The following is a 22,219-nucleotide window of genomic DNA, read 5'->3' on the forward strand; positions in this document are numbered from 1 at the left end:
ACGGTGCCTGGCACAATGGGGCTCCAATCTCTATTTGGCTCTCCAGGCATTAGAGGGATGAGGACATTGCATAAGGCCACAGCAAGAGACACAATCCGCCACGGGATGAGAGAAGGGGATCTGAGAGCATGAATCCTGATACATTTATATTTGGAAGCCGAATGTGCTAATAAGTTGGCATGAAGATATTTTTTAATGCTCACTATTTAATTTATGCATCACTGACACAGCTGTGAAATCTCAAGATAATTTAGTTACAAACAAGTTGAGAAAAGGGGTTACACTTGAATTTAATCCTTACAAACACTGATTAAATTGCTTGCTAGGTCATTGGGATGCCTGTTTTGCCACACACAATTTTGTTCTACAGTGTACAGTCGAAACTTGTACCACTTTGACTATGCCACTACAGTTAAAGTGGGACAACTCCCTTCCCTTGTGTGGATGCAGCTATATGGGTATAAATGTGCTCTATACCCATGTTGCTATTTTTGTATGGGAAGGGAATAACTATACGGGTATAAGTCACTTTAATAAAGGTGTCAATGCATCCACATTAGAGGCCTTTACTGGTATAACACCAGCAGTGAAAATCACATCCCTCACCTCCATGATTGGGGCTTCTAGGCACTCATGTAAATAAACAATAATTATCATTACCAATAGGTAGGGCTTCTTCCTATTAAGCATAGCATCCCCCTGGGGGGTAGTGTGGAAGCACACTACTCCAGCAGGAGTTGCAGAGCACTCTCGTCCTTTGGTGGACTTACTGCAATACCCTTTCTGGAGTACAACTCCCTACCTACTAGTCTCGCTCCCTCAGAGGAAGTGGTCCCTGCACAAGGGCTGGAAATCTGTCAAAAATAAGGAGAGAGGGAGAGGAAGTCTCCTTATTCTCTCCTGTCCCTCCTTCACCCCTTGTGTCAGAGTCTGGCCCCACTGCAAGTCTCTCAGAGCTGGAATGCTGTCCTTGCTCTCTTCTATACAACGCTGAGCCCTTGCTAAACTGTTATGATCAATAAAAATACCCAGCTGCATCTCCACGGCCCTCCCCACCCCCAAATATTTTTTTAGTTAATCACAAAGGAGAGTTAGCAGGGCTACGTCTGCAGAGATAAAACACAGCCTTTGTTTTGACTAGAACCAACTGTGAAAATTTTGACAGAAATTGTTGCATTTGACAGAATTTGTTTTGAAAAAAAAATCGATCAATGTTTTTTTACACCGGTACAGGATTAGATTTGTTTATTTCAGAACGGCTTTTCGTTTTGCGTTTTATTTAGAAGTCAAAAGCAGAACAAAAAGTTTTGATAATCGCAGAACAATTTTTAAAATTTTATTGAAATGACCTTTTTTTAAAAATTCATTTTGTGGGAAATTTTGAAATTCTGTTGTTTCCATTGCAATTCTGAACGAAAACCTTTTGAAATCACAGAATTTCCCGCGAAAGGGAAATTTCAGTTCCCACCCAGCTCTAGTTATTCAACCAAATGTAGATTCAACTCTGTCATGTATCACACACATGTCCCAGTCATTTAAGTGTCACTGAAGTTTCTTCAGGTGCAGGTGAATCCCGTTCTTGGAGCGCAGGACGATCTGAGGTATTTTGATGGGAGGCTTGGCTGGGTCAGGGGAGAGCTCAAAGCGCAGCAGAGTTAGTGCAAGAGCCACCTTCATCTCGTTCATGGCGAACTGCTGCCCGATGCAGTTCCTGAGCAGAGAGAAGCGGCAAATATTTCATCGCTAAAAGTTCTGACCAAACTGACCCAAGCCAGTTAACGTAGTAAGCAGAGCACAAGAGGCGGCCACAGAAGATTCACTTCTATTGAGCATCAAACTGAGCCCACTTGATGGGTTAGTAGAAATGGCTGGAAAATGGAAATTCCTTCCCACAAGAAAATGTCACCTTTTGGTAATTTTTTTCGTCTCAAATAAGCCTGGGGATGTGACAGCCTGGGGAGCCGACCAGCCTCCAACCCCCAGTTCCCTGAGTAGACTGTGGAGCAGAGAAGCGACTAGCGGCTGCCCTTTCTTCACCAAGTAGAAAAGAGATGGCAGCAGAGCTGTAAACATAATTGTCATCTGGTGTTAAACATCTTCCCCAGCTAATGCCTGCAGCCCAAGAACATGCCTGTTTTATTACTTATGTCAGGCAAGAAAAATACTAAATGCTGCACTTTGCTCTCTCCGGTCACAGTATAAAGACCAGGTGCTAAGCCAGTTTAAAGTGGCAAAGAGCCATCAACTTTCCTATGTGGATTTAGTCTGGCTAAGCATCAGCTCTCTACCTGTATTTGTTTTGGATAAACTAAGCAGTGAAGCTGGTTGGGATTTTTCCACTGGAATGATTTTCCAACCAAAAATGCAGTCTTCGCAACAATGAAATTTTCCTCAAGAAATTTTCCAATTTTTGTTGGAAAATTTTGAGGAAAATCTAAATGAAAGCTCCTGTAAGCCAAGCAGGCCGTGTGAAGAGACTGGGGAGCATTTGTTTAGACGTTCCAAAGGAAAATTTCAATTTTGAAGAAATTGCCTCTATCGTCAGGAAATTATTCTAATGGAAAATTCCTCACCAGCTCTACTGGGTAGTTTATCAGAAACAAACACAGGCAGAGGGCTGATGGGAATCAGCATAGATATAGTGAAGTTGATGAAACTATGCCATCTATACTGGCTGAGAATTTGGTCCCTGTGGTGGAACTGGAGAGCGCAATTCGCAGCACCTAACGGTGTTTCTCTTGGCTGATTTGTAATTAAACAAAAGGTTTGTTCTTTCGTTGTGGGCATTAGTCAGGGAAGAGGATTCTAGACACAGGTGACAATTACACGTACAGTTCTGCTGTGAATACAGCAGGAAAGCTGCCACCTCCTTTCTCCATAGTGAAGAATAGCTACAGGGTTGGTAGTTCTTCACAAGTCACACGAGTTTGGCTTGGACTAGAGTCCGGTAATGCCAGAATCTTAAGCCCTCTAGTGAATTTCAGCTCCCCCTGGGGGGTGGGGAGAAGCCTCTGATTGGCTGCTCTCCCCACTGCCCCACTTCTTGGGGAAGAGCAGCCAATCAGATCAGCTTCAGGAAGAAGGCAGAGCTCTCTTCTTAGTAGCTGACATTGTTTTCACTGGATGAGCAGAAAAAGCCCGGCAGCTCAGGGCTGATCCCTCGTTTCCTGCCTGCGAACAACAGGGATGGCTCCTCCCATCCTCTCTCCCTGCCTGCAACTCCCAGCCCTGACAAGGGAAAGGGGACCTTGCTGTAGTCCTTCCAGGCCTGGGAGAGGAGGTTGAGGAAGCTGCAGGAGGAGCAGAAGGGAGGCTGGGAACGGACAGAATTGATGTGGAGGCAAGATTTAAGGAGGCAGTGGAGTGGGGGGAAGAATTGATTGCTTGGCAGGGGGATGGGTAGATGTCTAAGTAGGAACAACTGCAGCAGAAGCCAATTTCTCCTAAATAAACCTGGGAGTGTTGGCCTCACTAATTGTCATACAAACAGTGGGGTTCACACATCAAAAGACAGACCAAAAACAACACTATAATCTGAAAAAAAAAAACCCTCATGATTTTTGAGCCCATCTCGTAGTGGTATGAGTCTGATTCATGATTTCTGAATCTTTGGGGTTGGAAATACTGCTGGTATTTCTAACAGTATCCCTTATGCTGATGCATTTCAAGAACGGAGTATGAGCTGATACTGTCTTGGGTACTACTGAAATGTGGGAGACGGTAGTGCTGCCCTTAGAAACGGGATGTTGATTTGAGAGCAAGCAGGGTGGGTTTTCTCTTGCTGGGATTTTCTCCATTCGGACAGGATGACACAGTAGCACTAACCCCTTTTGTTTCATACATTCTAAGGCCAGAAGGGGCCATTGCAATCATCTAGTCTGACCTCTTGTCTAACACAAGTCATATAACTTCCTCAAAACAATTCCTAGAGCAGAACTTTTAGAAAAACATCTAATCTTGACTGAAAAATTGTTGGTGCTGGAGAATCCACCACGATCCTTGGTAAATTGTTCCAATGGCCACTTGCTCTCACCATTAAAAAAGTACGACCTATTTTCAGTCTGGATTTGTCTAGCTTCAACTTTCAGCCATTGGTGCATGTGAAATTTTCTTTGCTAGATTAAAGAGCCCATTATTAAATATTTGTTACCCATGTAGGTATTTAAAAACTGTAATCAAATCACCATTTAATTTTCTCTTTATTAAGCTAAATACATTGAGTTCCTTGAGTCTATCACTGTAAGACAGTTTTTCTAATCCTTTAATCGATCTTGTAGCTCTTCTCTGAACTCTCTCCAATTTATAAACATCCTTCTTGAATGGTGGGCATCAGAACTGGACACAGTGTTACAGTGGTGGTTGCAACCGTGCCACACAGAGAGGTCAAATAATTTCTCTACACCTACTCAAGATCCCCCAGTTTATGCACCCCTTTTAGGCCAGAGCATCACACTGGAAGCTTATGTTCAGCTGATTATCCACCCAGCCCCTAAATCTTTTTCAGAGTCACAGCTTCCCAGCATGGAGTCCACCACTCTGTAAGCATGGCCTACATTCTCTGTTCCCAGATGCAGACATTTACATTTAGCCATATTAAAATTATATAATTTGCTTGCACCCAGATTAGTAAGCAATCTAGATCAATCTGAATCAAGTAGGCACATTATATTGCAATATTTTCTTACCTGTTTTGTCCTTAGTAGTAATATCTGAGCAACTTGCAATCTTTAATGGAATTTATCCTCACAATATGTGTATTTTATAGACCGGGACCAGAGTAGACTGGCTTGCCCAAGGTCCCACAGCACATCCGTGGGTAAGCCGGGCATAGATCCCAAGTCTCCAGACTTACAGTCCAGTGCCCCTGTCCACTAATATTATTGTGCAATAGAGCCTACAATGTGCTAGACACTTGGTAAGATAGACAACAAAGGACAGTCCCTTCCTCCAAAGAGTTGACAGTATAGGGACAAACAAGCAGACAGAGGCCAGGGCAGGAAAATAATAAAACAATTTTCTATAACAATCAACAAGGTTCCCTATAGGTAGCACAGCAAAAGTGGGATTTTAAGAGGGACATAACAGTAGAGAGAAGCAGGGGCCTTGCAGATGAGTTCAAGGTCAAACCATGTATAGGGAACCACACTGAAGGTGGTATGGAAGTATTGTTCTGACATGCTGTGGATTTAAACAGACATAAGCCTGAACTGTAGCATTTGGATCCAGGTCCAAGAGTTTCCAGAGGTTGGGGATGTTTGGATTTGGAGTTTTGCTTCAGTCCCAACTTTCATTTTAAGCACACACTATTGAATACTTGGAGAGCATGTGTAAGACAAGGGCACTCTGACATGGCACATGGCAAAGACAAAAGGTGAAATTCTATTCCCCTTGAAATCAATGGCAAAACTCCCACTGACTCCATGAGAACTGGAATGTCATCCCAAAGAGGGAGTGATTCATCAGTGTCCAGGGAAGAGGATTTTATTTAACTAAAGCGACGTATACAATTAAATATACTCCACCTGGGTCCAGCTGCAAAAGGCAGAAAAGCATAGGAATGGCGTCTAGTTGAGTTCTCTGGTGAGAATCTCAAAGGGTCGAAGACCTGCAAAGAATAGTAAAGACACGCAGTTATGGAACTATTGCTTAGTGTGGCAACCGAGCTTAGCTAGTATGGGCCGGATTCCACTCTCAGTTACCCCTGCACAAGCCCACTAAAGTCAAGTAAATGGCCTTATCTTAATGACAGGGCAATGTGTACCAATGGTTTGGGAGGGGAAAAGGGACACAATTTCCATCACAATCTCTCTACATAGCTAATACCTTGTATTAGTATATGGCTCCCAGCTTACAGCAGAGAAATGGCCCCATCCAGAAGATCCTTGAGAGACCTACAAACTTCCCAAAATGAAGATCGGTGGGTGTGGGCCCAAACAAATATGGGAGGAATCAGGGCAATGAAATGTATTATGTCAGCTTTAGGGTTTGGCCCAATGCATGGGTGAAACTGGTTCTCTCTTCACCTTTAATTAAAAATTCACATAGAAACAAAATTTAGTTTTGTCTGGATCTCCCATTATCCAAAGGTCTTCACATATCCTCTACAATCTATAGTTAACTGGAGTCCTCGTACAGCATGAATACTATGTTATCTACATACTTCTAGTGAAAAATGGTCATCTACCCAAGAAAAAGGCCTGCTTGCTGCTTCCTGTGCACATAGGAACTTCTCGTTGATCTGACAAGTGAGTATGCACAAGGAATAGATATCTCATATCCAAAAATATCTTATCAGTCTCAAGTACTGTAAAAAAAGAAGTACCTCTGGATCATGCCAGACTGTGGGGTTTCTGTGAAGACCATAAATATTCAGTGAAACCAGGGAGCCTGTTAAGAATGAGAGAAATAAATCAACATAAGACGGGAAAAATGTGTCCTAGACTATGGTGTTCTGTCCATCTACACTGTAAAACTAGACTAGTAACAAATCTCCTTTTGAAATCCTTTTGTTTTCATTTGCCACCCATGTGTTTACTGAGTAACAGAGTTTCATCAGGGGACCACCTCATCCTTTACTGACTAATAAAACAAAAATTGGCCAAAAATGTCAAAGAATTTTTACAGAAGGTGAAAAAAGTCACTTCAGGTAAGTGTCAGGAGAAGGGGAAATGTTGAGTGGGGGAGGAAGTCCCAAAAGATATTAGAGGTGGATGTGCTCCATGTCCTTATCAATGCAAGGTTGTTTCTTGTGGTTTGTTCTCCTGGTCTTTGTCTTATCTGCTTCTAAATGAGTCCAATGTCGGGCCTCCACCTTTTACCTTTGAAGATTGTGGAACAACTTATAGACCACATGTCATAAATATAAAGGGAAGGGTAAACCCCTTTAAAATCTCTCCTGGCCAGAGGAAAAATCCTCTTACCTGTAAAGGGTTAAGAAGCTAAAGGTAACCTCGCTGGCACCTGACCAAAATGACCAATGAGGAGACGAGATACTTTCAAAAACTGGGAGGAGGGAGAAAAACAAAGGGTCCGTGTCTGTCTGTATGCTGCTTTTGCCGGGGACAGAACAGGAATGGAGTCTTAGAACTTTTAGTAAGTAATCTAGCTAGGTATGTGTTAGATTATGATTTCTTTAAATGGATGAAAAAAGAACTGTGCTGAATAGAATGACTATTTCTGTCTGTGTGTCTTTTTTGTAACTTAAGGTTTTGCCTAGAGGGATTCTCTATGTTTTGAATCTAATTACCCTGTAAGGTATCTACCATCCTGATTTTACAGAGGTGATTCCTTTACTTCTATTAAAAGTCTTCTTGTAAGAAAACTGAATGCTTTTTCATTGTTCTAAGATCCAAGGGTTTGGGTCTGTGGTCACCTATGCAAATTGGTGAGGATTTTTACCAAACCTTCCCCAGGAAGTGGGATGCAAAGGTTGGGAGGATTCTGGGGGGAAAGACGTGTCCCAACTACGTTTCCCAGTAAACCCAGATAAAGTTTGGTGGTGGCAGTGGAAATCCAAGGGCAAAGGGTAAAATTAATTTGTACCTTGGGGAAGTTTTAACCTAAGCTGGTAAAAGTAAGCTGGTCAAAGAATCAATCCTGAAGCACTTGCATGAGAGGGAAGTGATCAGGAACAGCCAGCATGGATTCACCAAGGGAAGGTCATGCCTGACTAATCTAATCGCCTTTTATGTGAGATTACTGGTTCTGTGGATGAAGGGAAAGCAGTGGATGTATTGTTTCTTGACTTTAGCAAAGCTTTTGACACGGTCTCCCATAGTATTCTTGTCAGCAAGTTAAGGAAGTATGGGCTGGATGAATGCACTATAAGGTGGGTAGAAAGCTGGCTAAATTGTCGGGCTCAACGGGTAGTGATCAATGGCTCCATGTCTAGTTGGCAGCCGGTATCAAGTGGAGTGCCCCAAGGGTCGGTCCTGGGGCCGGTTTTATTCAATATCTTCATAAATGATCTGGAGGATGGTGTGGATTGCACTCTCAGCAAATTTGCGGATGATACTAAACTGGGAGGAGTGGTAGATACGCTGGAGGGGAGGGATAGGATACAGAAGGACCTAGACCAATTGGAAGATTTGGCCAAAAGGAATCTGATGAGGTTCAATAAGGATAAGTGCAGGGTCCTGCACTTAGGACGGAAGAACCCAATGCACAGCTACAGACTAGGGACCGAATGGCTAGGCAGCAGTTCTGCGGAAAAGGACCTAGGGGTGACAGTGGACGAGAAGCTGGATATGAGTCAGCAGTGTGCCCTTGTTGCCAAGAAGGCCAATGGCATTTTGGGATGTATAAGTAGGGGCATAGCGAGCAGATCGAGGGACGTGATCGTTCCCCTCTATTCGACATTGGTGAGGCCTCATCTGGAGTACTGTGTCCAGTTTTGGGCCCCACACTTCAAGAAGGATGTGGATAAATTGGAGAGAGTCCAGCGAAGGGCAACAAAAATGATTAGGGGACTGGAACACATGAGTTATGAGGAGAGGCTGAGGGAGCTGGGATTGTTTAGCCTGCAGAAGAGAAGAATGAGGGGGGATCTGATAGCTGCTTTCAACTACCTGAAAGGGGGTTCCAAAGAGGATGGCTCTAGACTGTTCTCAATGGTAGCAGATGACAGAACGAGGAGTAATGGTCTCAAGTTGCAGTGGGGGAGGTTTAGATTGGATATTAGGAAAAACTTTTTCACTAAGAGGGTGGTGAAACACTGGAATGCGTTACCTAGGGAGGTGGTAGAATCTCCTTCCTTAGAGGTTTTTAAGGTCAGGCTTGACAAAGCCCTGGCTGGGATGATCTAACTGGGAATTGGTCCTGCTTTGAGCAGGGGGTTGGACTAGATGACCTTCTGGGGTCCCTTCCAACCCTGATATTCTATGATTCTATGATTCTAAGCTTAGGAGGTTTTCATGCAGGTCCCCACATCTATACCTAGAGTTCAGAGTGGGGAAGGAACCTTGACACCACACCACTAGGAATTTACTCTTGGTATTTATTTGTATATCTGTAGTGTTGAGGAGCCCCAACCATGGCCCAGGACCCCACTGTGCTAGGTGCTGTACAAACACAGAACAAAAAGACAGGCCTTGCCCCAGTGAACTTACAATCTAAGTATAAGACAAGAGACAACAGATGGAATCAGACAGACTGCTGGGGGAGTTCACAGAAGTAACGTTCATCAGAAGTGGTCTCAGCACATTAGCAGCCAGTTGTGAATTTTTTGTAGGGTTTATGGCAAAGGGAGAATTTTAATGATGTGATGTGATTTTAATGATGCCCCAAGTGTGAGGGGCATCATGGGAGAAAACCTGAAGATGCTTGTTGTAAAATTTAACAAGTGGGTGATGGAGGCTGATATCATGGGCGGGCTGGAGGTGGGAGTTGACCTTTCGATACTGTACAAGGGATGATAGGTAGGGGTGAGGAATGCGATACTGCATGAAGTGAAGACAAGTAGCTTATGTTTGATACAATAGAGAAGAGGGAGCCAGTGGAGGGACGCAAAGAGGGATGACAAGGTCAGAGTGACAGGTTAGGAAAATAACCTTTGCAGCAGCATTCTGAATACATATCAGTGAGGCAAGATTGTCTTGTTCATGACATGCAAGATAATGAGAGCATTGGCTACAGTTTTAGCTGTGTGGCTGGGTAGGATACTCCAGATTTTAGAGCCATTATACAGAAACAATCTGCGAGACTTAGACATGGACCTCTCTCTAGATTCTCACATCGAGTCTGAGTCAAAGATGATGCCCAAGTTGCGGGCCTCAGTGATGGGTAACAGGGTGGTCAAGAAAGGAGGTAGCAAAGATGGGTTTGGAGGGAAGAATAAGAGCTCTGTTTTGTCCATATTGAGCTTGAGCTGATGGCTAGACATCCACAAGGGGAAATCAGAGACAGGCTGAGATTTTTTGTTTGGACAGAAGGAAACAGGTCTGGAGTAGAGAGGTAGATCTGTGAATCATCCACACGGAGATGGTAGTTGAATTTGCGTTAACAGATGTTCTTGATATTTAGCCTAAATCAAGTATCACACTATTACTCCTAATAATAGTCCCCATGTCTCCCTGAACAATTCCCTTTCCTCCTTTCAGTTTCTGTATATAGAATGCTTTTGGAATGAGAGGCAATATACAAGTGAGAGACATGAACATCACTGCCATCGATGTACAGGCATACAGCAGCTTAATTAGCATTTAAAGAGGAGATAGACTAAGCAGACCTTTTGGTAAGGTACGTCCATCAACAAATGTTACAGGTGCACTGAGTTCTCGTGCTACACCAGGTACCGGAGGGTAAAGACGAAGAGTCTCTTTGATGCACATGGTGGTGTAAATCATCTTCCCAAAGTCATCCCTGAAAGGAACCAGAAGCAGAGACTGGGGACAACTGACAATGGCCAAAAAGATATTGTTCATATTTTCTACAGAGATTTACCTGCAGGCAGAGCTGTGACCTGGAAAATAGAAAACTGAAAGGTGAATGTTATAACCAGTAAGTCTAGTAGATTACAAGCAGATGGGAGTTCTCACTGTGACATCCAAGGAGGAGGGAGAGCTGTGGGGAGGCAGTGTTTATGCAAGCCAAGTAGAGGAGGGAGAGTTCTCCCTCTGGTTTTATAAGAGAAGGGGGAGCTGTACTCTGCCTGGCTCCCTTACTTTAAAAGGAGCTGAAAGGGGAAGGGTGGTTACAATGGACACACTTAGGCAACCTTCTCTACCTCTCCATCTATAATATATAGAGTTCTTAGGTCTTAAGGCAAGAAGGGACCATTAGATCATCGAGTCTGACCTCCTATATATCACAGACCATTAAATTTCACCCAGATCCCTCTGAACTGAGCCCAGTTGTTCCCAATAGCTTATATTTGACTGCAGCATATCTTCAAAAACACATCCAACCTTGACATGAAGACATCAAGAGATAGAGACTCCACCACTTCCTCTCATTCTTTGTTCCAATGGTCAATCACCCTCATTTAAAAAATGTGTCCATTTTCTAATTGCAGTATGTCTGGCTTCAGCTTCTAGCCACTGCCTTTTGTTATGTCTTTCCTCACTAGATTAAAGAGCTCTTTAGGACTTGGCATTTTCTCCCCATGAAAGACACTGTAATCAAGTGACCTTTCAGTCCTCTTTCTGATAAGCTAAACAGATTGAGCTCTTTAAGTCTCTCATTGTAAGGCATTTTCACCAGCCTTTGAAGCATTTCAGTGTCTCTTTTTAGCACTCTTTCCGACTTTTCAATGACCTTTTTAAAATGTGGACACCGGAACTGGATGCAGTATTCCAGAATCAGTCTCACCAATATTCTATGCAGAGATGGGACAAATGTCTCACGTCAAGCTGCAAACGCCATTCTGTTTTGTGAATGCCATTTTGACTATAAACTGCCACGTGCCCTCTGATTTGTACTGTGGCCTCCGTCTTGGGCTGGGCCACCCAGGAGGTGTTGGGAGAAATCAAGAATCATGAAACTTGATGGTCCTCCATTCTAGTGGGTTCACCCCAGAACAAAAGGTTGCCTGCAGTCCAGGAGAACTAGCTTTCCCAGTTGGGAACTGAGGGGTAAGGGGAGAGACAACTGGGGTTAATAAACTGATCACCTGATAGGGGTTTCAAAGTTATTTGGGAGGTAGATTAAAAGGAAAATAAGTTCTCACCATTGAACAGTATTTCTGTCTCCCAGAATCTCTTTGATCTCTTTCCTGCATCTCTGCTGGTGCTCTGGGTGCAGGGCCATGCAGTACAAGAGCCAGGAGATCCCACTGGCCGTGGTATCGTGACCCTCAAACATAAACGTGTCCACCTCGGCACGTAGGTCTTCATCAGATAATCCAGCTCCATTTTCATCCTAAGAACACATGGCTTCTATCAGGGTTTCATGGGCTTTCCCAGGAAACAGACATGAGGTTTCCTGCTGCTCAGAGCTTAAGTGACAAACACGTTAGAAAGGAAACCCTGGAGCATTAATCCCAGTGGGTCAGATCTTCCCGTTAGGTTGGGGAGAAATGTAAGGAACCCTGCATGAACTCCTGTGATGCAGACAGGTAAAACTGCAGTCCTTGCTGTTCCTCGAATGCAGATACTGCTTCCTGCTTGCTCATTCTGGAGGACAAGAAACCTCTGGGAGGATGGTGAGTAGTAAGGAGGAAGCTGGGACATACCTGTCCCCTCCCCCTTCACTAGCCCATGGAAAGGGCATGATGCACCAAGGGAAACACCGGAGATTCCTTGCATCCCTTAGAAGGGATGTAGCAGTGGACTTACTAGTACCCCATGAACAGTGCAGCAGCGGGTGGAAATTTCTCTCTACTCCTGGAGCTTCCCCAGACTAACACAAAGCTATGCTTAAATGGTATGCACAGTCCTGCGTAATTACACTGCCATCCAATCATCGCTGCGTTAAAATGATCTTTTCTATAAAACGATCACTCTTTTGATCTACAGGAGTCTGCTTATGTCTTGCCAGTGACTCCACTTTATGTTAATGGAACTAGGTGTGGTTTATAACCCAGACTGCACATGAACAAGGCTCCAGTGTTTCTGTGGCTTGAACTATGCACACAGGACTCTGTATATTGCCACGCTCTGCAGCCACAGAGTCAGGGCAGAATCCATCCCTTGCATCAAAACTATGCTTCTGAACATTGATGAAGCCGGCTAATCAATTGTAACCTTTTCCCTGAAGGAAACATATTGTTTGGAAGCTGCTGTCCACAATGCCCAGGCCTCTCTCAGTGCTGCTACTCGAAATGCTCGCATACTTGGCTCCGATCAGGTCTTGCAACACTCACTTTAGCACTCAGAAGGATGTCCAGAAAGTCCAGGTGGCGCCTCCTCTGGATCTTTTCAAGCTCTCGCTCATCTTTAAGGGACTCCTTTCTTTCTCTGATCACTTTATCTGCATCAAGAAAACATTAAAATAATTATATCCCATTTGGAGCAATGTGTGCACTGTGATTCCCCAGAACCCCAATGGATCCCAAAATACCAAGGAGCCAGAATTCTTTGATTCTCATTATTTCTGAAATGAGATGGTCACTCAGCGTGGCTTCTGAGGGATGTAAAGAATCTGGGCCACAGCAGAGCTGCCTGAACTCCCTACACTGATGAGAGCATCTCCTGTTGGTGTAGGTACTCCACCTCCCTGAAAGATGGTAGCTATATCAATGGGAGAAGTTGACTTAGGGCTGTCTACACCACAAGTTAGGTCAGTATAACTACCTTGCTCAGGGGTGTGGATTTTCCACATCCCTGAGTGACGTACTTATACCAACATAAGTCTGTAGCATAGACTAGGGTTTATCTTGGAGCCTGGCACAAATTCTTAATGAGAGGTGAGAAGAGGATACTGGGAAATACCTGTATGGTGATGTGCTAATCTGCAGACCTTGTGGAATTGACGCCCTTGAGAACTGAGCCAGTAAACGAGATGGTTGTGATACGGGGGCGACTGCAATCTCAGATGCACCATCAAGCTGAGGTCCATGACCGTCTGGATATATGAATTGTCACTACAGAGAGAGAGTCAAGGGAGAGATGGATAAAGACTGGGCAGTGAGTTTGAGCGTACTGGGGGAGAGATTGCAAAGATTTCAAAATTGGTGATTTTAATGGTAAGTGTGTGGTTAGCGCAAGACCAGGCTCAGCTAGCATGACAGCAATGTGAACAGGCGGTAATGTAGTAGACTGCCTCAGAGAATGGACTTTTCCTTCCAAAGCATTCAGACCAGCCTGCACAAGGCAAAGCAGTGTTCCCAGGGGATAACTTGAGTGTTTCTAGTTGAATGTCTTGAGCTTGCAATACTTTTGCCTGGCCTTGCACCCGCAGTCTAAACATCTGATAACTATGTGCCCAGTTCTATGAGGTGCCAAGTGCCCTCAGCTCTCCTTTATTGGAATAGGAGTGGCGGGCGCTCGGTGCCTTCCCAGTTCAGGCTTTTGGGTTGTGAGATTGCGGAACCAAAAGTCACTAGTCACGTGAAAACTTAGGGCTGATCTTGATCCCATTGAATTCCATAGCAACCCCCCACTAACTTCAACAAAGCAAAATCAGACCAAGGGTGCTGGAACAGTTTGTATAGTGGGGGTGTTGAGAGCCCTTGAACCAAACTGTAAATCCTGTATATAATGGAAACCACTTCAAGCCAGCGGGTGCAGGAGCACCTCCAGCACCCTAGTTCCACCACCTCCAGATCAGACTCATTATGATTTTACCTACTCTTAGATCTAAATAGCTGTATAATATGATTGACTGTACGTGAAACAGCTTTCTTGGTTTGCCTTGAAAGAATGCCCCTTGTCTCAGTTAAACAACAACTGTCTCACTTTTGTTACCACCTCCACCAAACAACGCCTAATTCTCATAAAGATCAGCTGGTGGCATCAATAGTCTAGTAGCTTCTGCATTTAAAAGACACCAGCACTTCTCGATCCTGAGGCAGGCTGTAAGAGGTGCTGAATCGGTCCCAGCACCCCTGATCCCAATATTCCCCTGTGTTAGAGACATGAAGATCAATAGGCTAATGCATCCACTACTTCTATCACATCTGTGTAGTTCCCAGTTCGGACACAATTGCACTGCACTGAATTTAAAGTCACTTAAGGTCAACAAGAAAATTTCATCAGGATTTGACATCACCCGGTACTGACCTGTCCATCTGGCAGTTGCTCTGGTAACTGAAGGCAGATTTCATGATGCTGTCGAGAGTCATCAAGCTGACATGTTCAAAGAGCTCCACTGACTTATCCTGTGTGATCAGCTGTTCCCATTTATCCTATTGGAAGAGAGTAACGAGAAGGGAGAAATTTTCCTAGGAGTACAGAATCCTGGTTACAGCCATTCAGTTGGGTCTGGGCCACCTCCTACATCAGGGGACCTTGGGTCTGTGGGCAGGTGGCTGTGATCTTTAATGGTCGAGGCAGTTTCACTGACAGTCTTGAGATTAAACCCTGGGCTGCACGGGAGGCTGGGAGATGGCAGGAGCACCTTTAACAGAGCTCAATGTCTGCCAAGTCATCACAGGTCACTGTGTGGAGATGTGCAGTGGGTTAGCATGGGCTCTCTTCTGCTCACTGTCCTACAGTGCTGCAGCTTTGGGAGCCGACCCAGCATGCACCGGGGAGAACATTCTAAATATTTTTACATCCTTCTCATCTACTAGGTAAAGGTTCTTAAATCAGGAAGGAGCACTAGGAAATCATGACAGTACCTACCAACATCACTCGGACAGAATCTGCCATCATGGTCACGTAAGGTTTCAAAATATCATAGTGAAACCCTGGCGTCAGCAGCCTCCGATGCTGGAACCACTTTGGCCCATTTAAGATCAACAATCCTTGCCCTGTGGAGGAGCACAGTGCATAAGAGCTGGTTAGATCACTTCCTACTAAGCAATTGATCATTTCAGGTGGCATGATTACAATCCAGCCATAATATGAATGAATATCTCTTCAGTTCTATCCGGTGTATTCATGAGAAGGATGAGAATTTTTCTTTAGAACATAAGAACATCCATACTGGGTCAGACCACTGGTCCATCTAGCCCAGTGGTTCTCAACCGGGGCATGCAGAGGTCTTCCAGGGGGCACATCAACTCATCTAGATATTTGCCAAGTTTTACAACAGGCTACATAAAAAGCATGAATGGAATTAGTACAAACTAAAATGTCATACAATGACTTGTTTATACTGCTTTATACACTATACACTGAAATGTAAGGACAATATTTATATTCCAATTGATGTATTTTATAATTATATGGTAAAAATGAGAAAGTCAGCAATTTTTCAGTAAGTGCTGTGACATTTGTATTTTTATGTCTGATTTTGTAAGCAAGTAGTTTTTAAGTCAGGTGAAACTTGGGGGTATGCAGAACAAATCAGACTCCTGAAAGAGGTAAGTAGTCTGGAAAGGTTGAGAGCCACTGATCTAGCCCAGTATCCTATCTTCCAACAGTGGTCAATGCCAGGTGTTTCAGAGGCTATGAACAGAACAGAGCAATTATCCAATGATAAAGTTGTCTACTTCCACCTTCTGAAAGTCAGAAGTGAGGGACACCCAGAGCATGGGGTTGCATCCCTGAACATCTTTGCTATTAGCCATTGATGGACCTATCCTCCATGAACTTATTTATTTCTTTTTTGAACCCAGTTAGATTTTTAGCCTTCACAACTTATCCTGGCAATGAGTTCCACAGGTTGATACTGTGTTATGTGAAAAAGTACTTCTTTTGCTGAGTGACATCATTAAACATCCTTGATTTCACTTAGAGCTTTTTGGAAAACCATATTTTTCCCCTGTGAGAAATTTCAAATGAAAAATCTTTGTTTGAAAATTTTTAATCAACAATTTTCAGTTTTCCTATGGGAACCAAACCAAAATTCATTTTGAATCAACTTTTCTGAAATTAAATGTAAGCTTTCAATTTTTTTAAACTTAAAATGTTGTTTTGTTTCAACTCAAACAACCAAAACAAAATGGTATTTTAAGATAGAACAGAACATTTTTCACTGAGAAATTTCCTGCTGAAAGCTGAACATTTGTGTCAGAATCGATATTTTTCCACACAAATTTCAGTTTCAACAAAGCCATATTTTTTGAGGAGAAAACTTTATGTACAAAAAAGTGTAACCAGGTCTAATTTCAATCCAGACAAGGAAATTCAAGGTTAAGGCTCAAAGCTGATCTGATACATGTTTACGTTTGTCACGTTTTACCACATAATATCATGTGAAAAATATTGTATCTAATGTGCTCGGAATTAAACCTCTGAAATAGCTAGTTACAATGATGACATGAGTAAAGGGTTGGAGCTTACGCCTCATTTCTCAATCTGAACTCTGATTTCCCCACTTTCCTGCATTTCATTCACACCTTTCCAGTTACTGTCACTGTCTTTTTTGTGAGTTAGCAATTAAATGCTATCGCTCTGTATCTATGTGGTGCTGCTTCCCTCACGAATATCACCAGCAATATTGTTACATGAAGTAAATGAGAATGAAATATGACAGTACAAACCAATCCAGGGAACCAGGAAACTGTATGTCACAAGAGGCTTAGGGTCTGTAGAATTCAATAGAGAAGATAAATATAATATTAGGTTAAAATGATATAGAAGGTGAATAAGGTGCTACTCACGGTGAATAAGGCATCAAAATCTGATCCTACGTTAGTCAAACAATTATTAGAATTACTTCTAAGCTTTAATCATGCTCTCGTTAGTAGCAAAATGTGTATTGGGAAGGTCAATCTCCATACAGGAAAACTGTTACATTTTATATTAAGGTTCCATTCATAGATTCTAAAGGGTTAATAAATGTCTGACAGACTTTGTAAGCATGTAACAGAGTAATATGTGGTGTTATAGGGGGGTTATAGCCACATCAGAAAAAGGCAGAATAGGCTTGGCCCACTGAGGAAGAGGCTACAGCTCTAGTGAACACAAGCTGTCATTTTCCAGGTATTTTCCAATGAGCCAACCTTTCTGGAGTGTGGGCAATACAGATTGAAATGGACATTAAGGGCTGCATTTTCAGACTGGTCTAAATAAGTCTACCTTCTGCCACCCACAAATTTTCAGGCATAAATATTTGCAGGTCCTGTATATTAGGAACCAGAACCTGCTTAGCTGGTGTAAATTACACTCATTGTTTGCAAAAAGAAAAGGAGGACTTGTGGCACCTTAGAGACTAACCAATTTATTAGAGCATGAGCTTTCGTGAGCTACAGCTCAATTGGTTAGTCTCTAAGGTGCCACAAGTCCTCCTTTTCTTTTTGCGAATACAGACTAACACGGCTGTTACTCTGAAACCACTCATTGTTTGGACTTCAGCATTTATTAATTGCTCTTCAGATGGAGAGTGATCATTTTCTGTGTGAGTATTGAAAACAGTTGATCAAAATGCTCACAAAATACTCTCAAAAAGAAAAGGAGGACTTGTGGCACCTTAGAGACTAACCAATTTATTAGAGCATAAGCTTTCGTGAGCTACAGCTCACTTCCTCAGATGCATATCGTGGAAACTGCAGCAGGCTTTATATATACACAGAGAATATGAAACAATACCTATTCCCACCCCACTGTCCTGCTGGTAATAGCTTATCTAAAGTGATTTCCAGCACAAATCCAGGTTTTCTCACCCTCCACCCCCCCACACAAATTCACTCTCCTGCTGGTGATAGCCCATCCAAAGTGACAACTCTTTACACAATGTGCATGACAATCAAGCTGGGCTAACACGGCTGTTACTCTGAAACAAAATACTCTGATTTCATTATATACCAGTTTCTGTCTTAAAACAATGGAATTTTCTTTGAATAGATGCTTTTCACTTCACCCTTAAGTAAATATCCATTTCTGAGACTTCTGCTTTACAGATAACAGTATTCAGTGGCATTTGCAGTGTGGAATGATATCACGATCACTCAGATATAAGATGTGTTATATTTTTGGATCCAGCAGAGAAAGAGAGAGACACACAGGGAGATGCTAGAAACATTGCTTTTTGCTGTGTTTCGGGGGTAGCCGTGTTAGTCTGTATCCACAAAAACAACAGCTTTGTGCTGCGCTTGCTTTATTGTTCTGGCTGAATAACTGAAACTAACAAGAAAGTGAGGCATAGCGCTGGGAAGAGGGGACTGCTCAAACATTTAGAGGGACAGGACATCACAAGACGTAGTGTCTTTACCTCCTCTGCTGTATACCGCCTTAGCATATTCAGGGTGGTTGATGCACAAGAATGCTAGGAAACCGCCAAACCACATGTGGTGACATTGTGGGTATTGTTCTGCCCAGGACGCTGTGTTGTCTAGTTCATCCTCTTGTTGAAGCTGTGTTGTAAATTAAAGGTAGGTGTAGTTCATGACAGATATTTAGCAGCACTATCTGAATGGGGAACAGTCCAGGGAGTTGATTAGTTAGATAAGACAATAGTTAATAGGCCAAGAACACGTACACACCTACATTTTAATAATGCTACTGACTAGGCTTTTAACATCACTCAAAGTGCAGAGGTCCTCTGTTCATTAGAAAGGCAGATCAAGGTGGATGAATATGGGTAAGGCCAGGGGGAACCATAAGAATTAGCCCAGACAGTTCTTATTTAAGTAATTCCTCTTTCAACCCATCCCCTTTCTCCCTGTTCTGCCTTCAGATCCCCATCTGGACCTTACCTCCCCCTCCCATTGTGTTTCCTCATCCCATCCCCACAGAACACCTGGCCGAGTCTGTCCTGGACCTTTGAGCTTTCCGCCTGAGTTCTCCCATGTAGCACATCTAGAATCTAGCTCAAATGAGCATTCAGGGCAGATCCTCAGCTGAAGGACATGGGAAAAGCCCTATTGAAGGCACTGAAGCGATGCCCATTTACACCAGCACCTGGGATTTAAGCACAGACCTAGTTGTGACTGACAACTTGCGTGGGGGTTGTCTAGGTTTTCCTCTTGTTGAAGCTGCATTGTTAGTTAAAGGGAGATGTAGTTCAAGACAGATCTTTAGCAGCACACTCAGAATGGGAAAGAGCCGTGCTACAGTCAGGGGACTGGATTAGTCAGATGAGACAATAGCTAGCGGGCCTTGGCAGGACTGCATGTATGTATTTTTGTAAAGTTGCCATTGTACAAGCTTTGCAAGTCACTCCAAGTGCAGAGGTCCCCCCTGTGCATTAGAAAGGCCGGTAGAGGTGGATGAATAAGGACAAGGCCAGGGGGAACCATAAGAACCAGCCCACACAGTTAAGCGTTGCTTAAGGAATCCCTCCTTCAACCGGTCTCCTCGCTCCCAAAAGGAGAACTCTGAATTCCAACAGTCCTCCCACTCTTAAATAGGATTCTAGGTTACAGCACCCTGTGGATCAGCCATGCAGACCCCATTGGTTTTGGCAACCGCAAGTTCTTCCCTTTGAGAGCTAGTGACCAGACAGCCTGCTTAAACCAAAGTATAGTTTAATGTTAACAGCAGGAATGAAGCATAGCATAACTCAGACAGGATTTTAAAACAATAGTCTATAGAATCATAGAATATCAGGGTTGGGAGGGACCTCAGGAGGTCATCTAGTCCAACCCCCTGCTCAAAGCAGGACCAACACCAACTATGTGCATGTCTATCCTACCTAAAGGCTTGCCATCCTGTGATGGAAGCCTTAACTTCCTCAAGACACCCCCAGCTCAGGCATTGTCTCTCAGCCACCCAGAAGTGTGTACTGGATGGCAGTGCTTAATTTGTGCCAGGGCTAAGCCCCAGCAACTCTAGGCTTAGCAGTTCATAGTCCTGGCACCTCTGGGCCTGCTGCATCGGTTATGAACGTTAAAAAAATTGCTTGAGCCCTGGCAGCTCTTTCGTTACAAATTAAGCACTGCTGGGAGGTGTCATATCTCCAGTCATTGTTTTGCCTTCCTGTCTGTTTCCCAAAGAGCTTGATGGGATATGCTGATGTTCCGAATGCACCCATGAAAAACTTCATAGATGCGCCTTTTTCCTACCTTACAGGACCCAGAACTCACTGAGGTCTTTCAGATCAACCTCATCTGAAGTGGCCCAGGACAAGTGGCTTGGGAGAATTTTCAAAACATTGCCAGACACCTCTCTTTGTTCTGAGCCGTGTGCTGGTAACTCAAAAGAGAGTGAAAATCTCTCTATAGGCTGCAGAGCATGCATGCAGAATCTGAACTGGCCTTTTCTGGAAGGTTTAATAGGAGAAAACAACCCTCTGCCTTAACCACAGAGAGCCTGTGACCTCTCCTTAGCAAACATGACCATAATGCAATCAACTCCTATTCGTGGGAGGGTAGAGGAAAGTAAAGAAACTTCTTGCTTATGGAAACAAGGAAGACACATGTGCGCGTTTGCACACACACACTCACTACAGTCCCAGTTGCTACTTTACCATTTTAAGGTGGACACACACACACACTACAGTCCCAGTTGCTACTTTACCATTTTAAGGTGGGGACACACACACACACACTACAGTCCCAGTTGCTACTTTACCATTTTAAGGTGGACACACACACTACAGTCCCAGTTGTTACTTTACCATTTTAAGGTGGGGACACACACACACACTACAGTCCCAGTTGCTACTTTACCATTTTAAGGTGGACACACACACTACAGTCCCAGTTGCTACTTTACCATTTTAAGGTGGGGACACACACTACAGTCCCAGTTGTTACTTTACCATTTTAAGGTGGGGACACACACACACACTACAGTCCCAGTTGTTACTTTACCATTTTAAGGTGGGGACACACACACACACTACAGTCCCAGTTGCTACTTTACCATTTTAAGGTGGGGACACACACACTCACTACAGTCCCAGTTGTTACTTTACCATTTTAAGGTGGACACACACACTACAGTCCCAGTTGCTACTTTACCATTTTAAGGTGGGGACACACACACACACTACAGTCCCAGTTGTTACTTTACCATTTTAAGGTGGCCATACAGCCAGTGGGTGGGAGGTCCTGGGAAACTTTTAAAGATTTTGAGCAGTTTCTGCTTCCTCCAGTACAGCTGGATTGCTTTCAGAACTACACAGACGAGGCACACCACGGCCGTCAGGTGAAAAATCTGGGCGACAGCTCCATGCAGCCAAACCCCAGAAGGGTTCATTACTGTCTCCAGTACAGATTTCATGCTGCTGCCCTCATTGGCAGGCACTGTATAATAAAGCCCGAACCCTGTCAGCTTCTGTTACACTCTGTACTGACTGTATGCACAGAGTCAGACACACTCTTATCACATCTGACTGCAAAGATTAGACTCTCAGGTGCTTTTCAAATGGATTATAAGCACCGCCCAAATCGGAACAACCAGGGGTGAAGTTTGCTGAAATAATAGCCTCTAGAAGGCAATGAGCATTTTGTGGGAAGCTTGTCTCTGACTCTAATTCATGCAAAAGAGGCTGGATAATTGTATAACTGATAAAGCTCTGGGTAGCTATGTAGCTGAGGTAGGAGTAATCATTTTTCTCTGCCTCAGAACATAAACAGATCAGAAAATGCACCTCACACAGCTCTTCATGGCAGCGTAAATCCTGCATGCAGAGTTGTAGCTGTGTTGGGAGCAGGATTTTTAGTGTTTAGCAAAGTTAGAGAAGTATGGACTGAATAGAGACACTGGATTTATGGCTTATTATAACAATCTATAACCCATTAAGCCCCCGCCGCCCCATCTTTTTTGCCCCTATAACGGGAGAGATGTTA

The 22,219-nt window shown here is 43.6% G+C and overlaps 1 protein-coding gene across 1 annotated transcript; it reads right to left on the reverse strand.

Moving 5' to 3' along the window:
- Positions 1 to 1,230: 1,230 nt before the first annotated feature.
- Positions 1,231 to 21,747, reverse strand: LOC311524808 (cytochrome P450 4B1-like). Its single transcript, XM_084636332.1, has 12 exons — positions 21,441 to 21,747; positions 18,697 to 18,838; positions 17,027 to 17,071; positions 15,222 to 15,349; positions 14,658 to 14,782; positions 13,368 to 13,519; positions 12,800 to 12,906; positions 11,666 to 11,856; positions 10,226 to 10,359; positions 6,323 to 6,387; positions 5,523 to 5,605; positions 1,231 to 1,711 (listed from the first exon to the last, which is right to left on the reverse strand). Exons 1-12 carry the CDS (start codon positions 21,648 to 21,650, stop codon positions 1,543 to 1,545), a joined length of 1,551 nt encoding a protein of 516 aa, XP_084492458.1. The 5' UTR covers positions 21,651 to 21,747; the 3' UTR covers positions 1,231 to 1,542.
- Positions 21,748 to 22,219: the final 472 nt, after the last annotated feature.

Source organism: Lepidochelys olivacea (assembly GCF_965140295.1).
Source record: "Lepidochelys olivacea isolate rLepOli2 genome assembly, chromosome: 8".
NCBI classification, from domain to species: Eukaryota; Metazoa; Chordata; order Testudines; family Cheloniidae; genus Lepidochelys; species Lepidochelys olivacea.

Excerpts from the sequence above, each read along its gene's own strand:
- LOC311524808 (XM_084636332.1), bottom strand. The coding sequence starts at position 21,650 with ATGAAATCTGTACTGGAGACAGTAATGAACCCTTCTGGGGTTTGGCTG. Across the intron at positions 14,783-15,221 it reads ATTCTGTCCGAGTGATGTTG|GATAAATGGGAACAGCTGAT; the intron begins GTAGGTACTGTC and ends CTCTTCCAATAG. Across the intron at positions 6,388-10,225 it reads TGGACGTACCTTACCAAAAG|GCTCCCTGGTTTCACTGAAT; the intron begins GTCTGCTTAGTC and ends CATTCTTAACAG.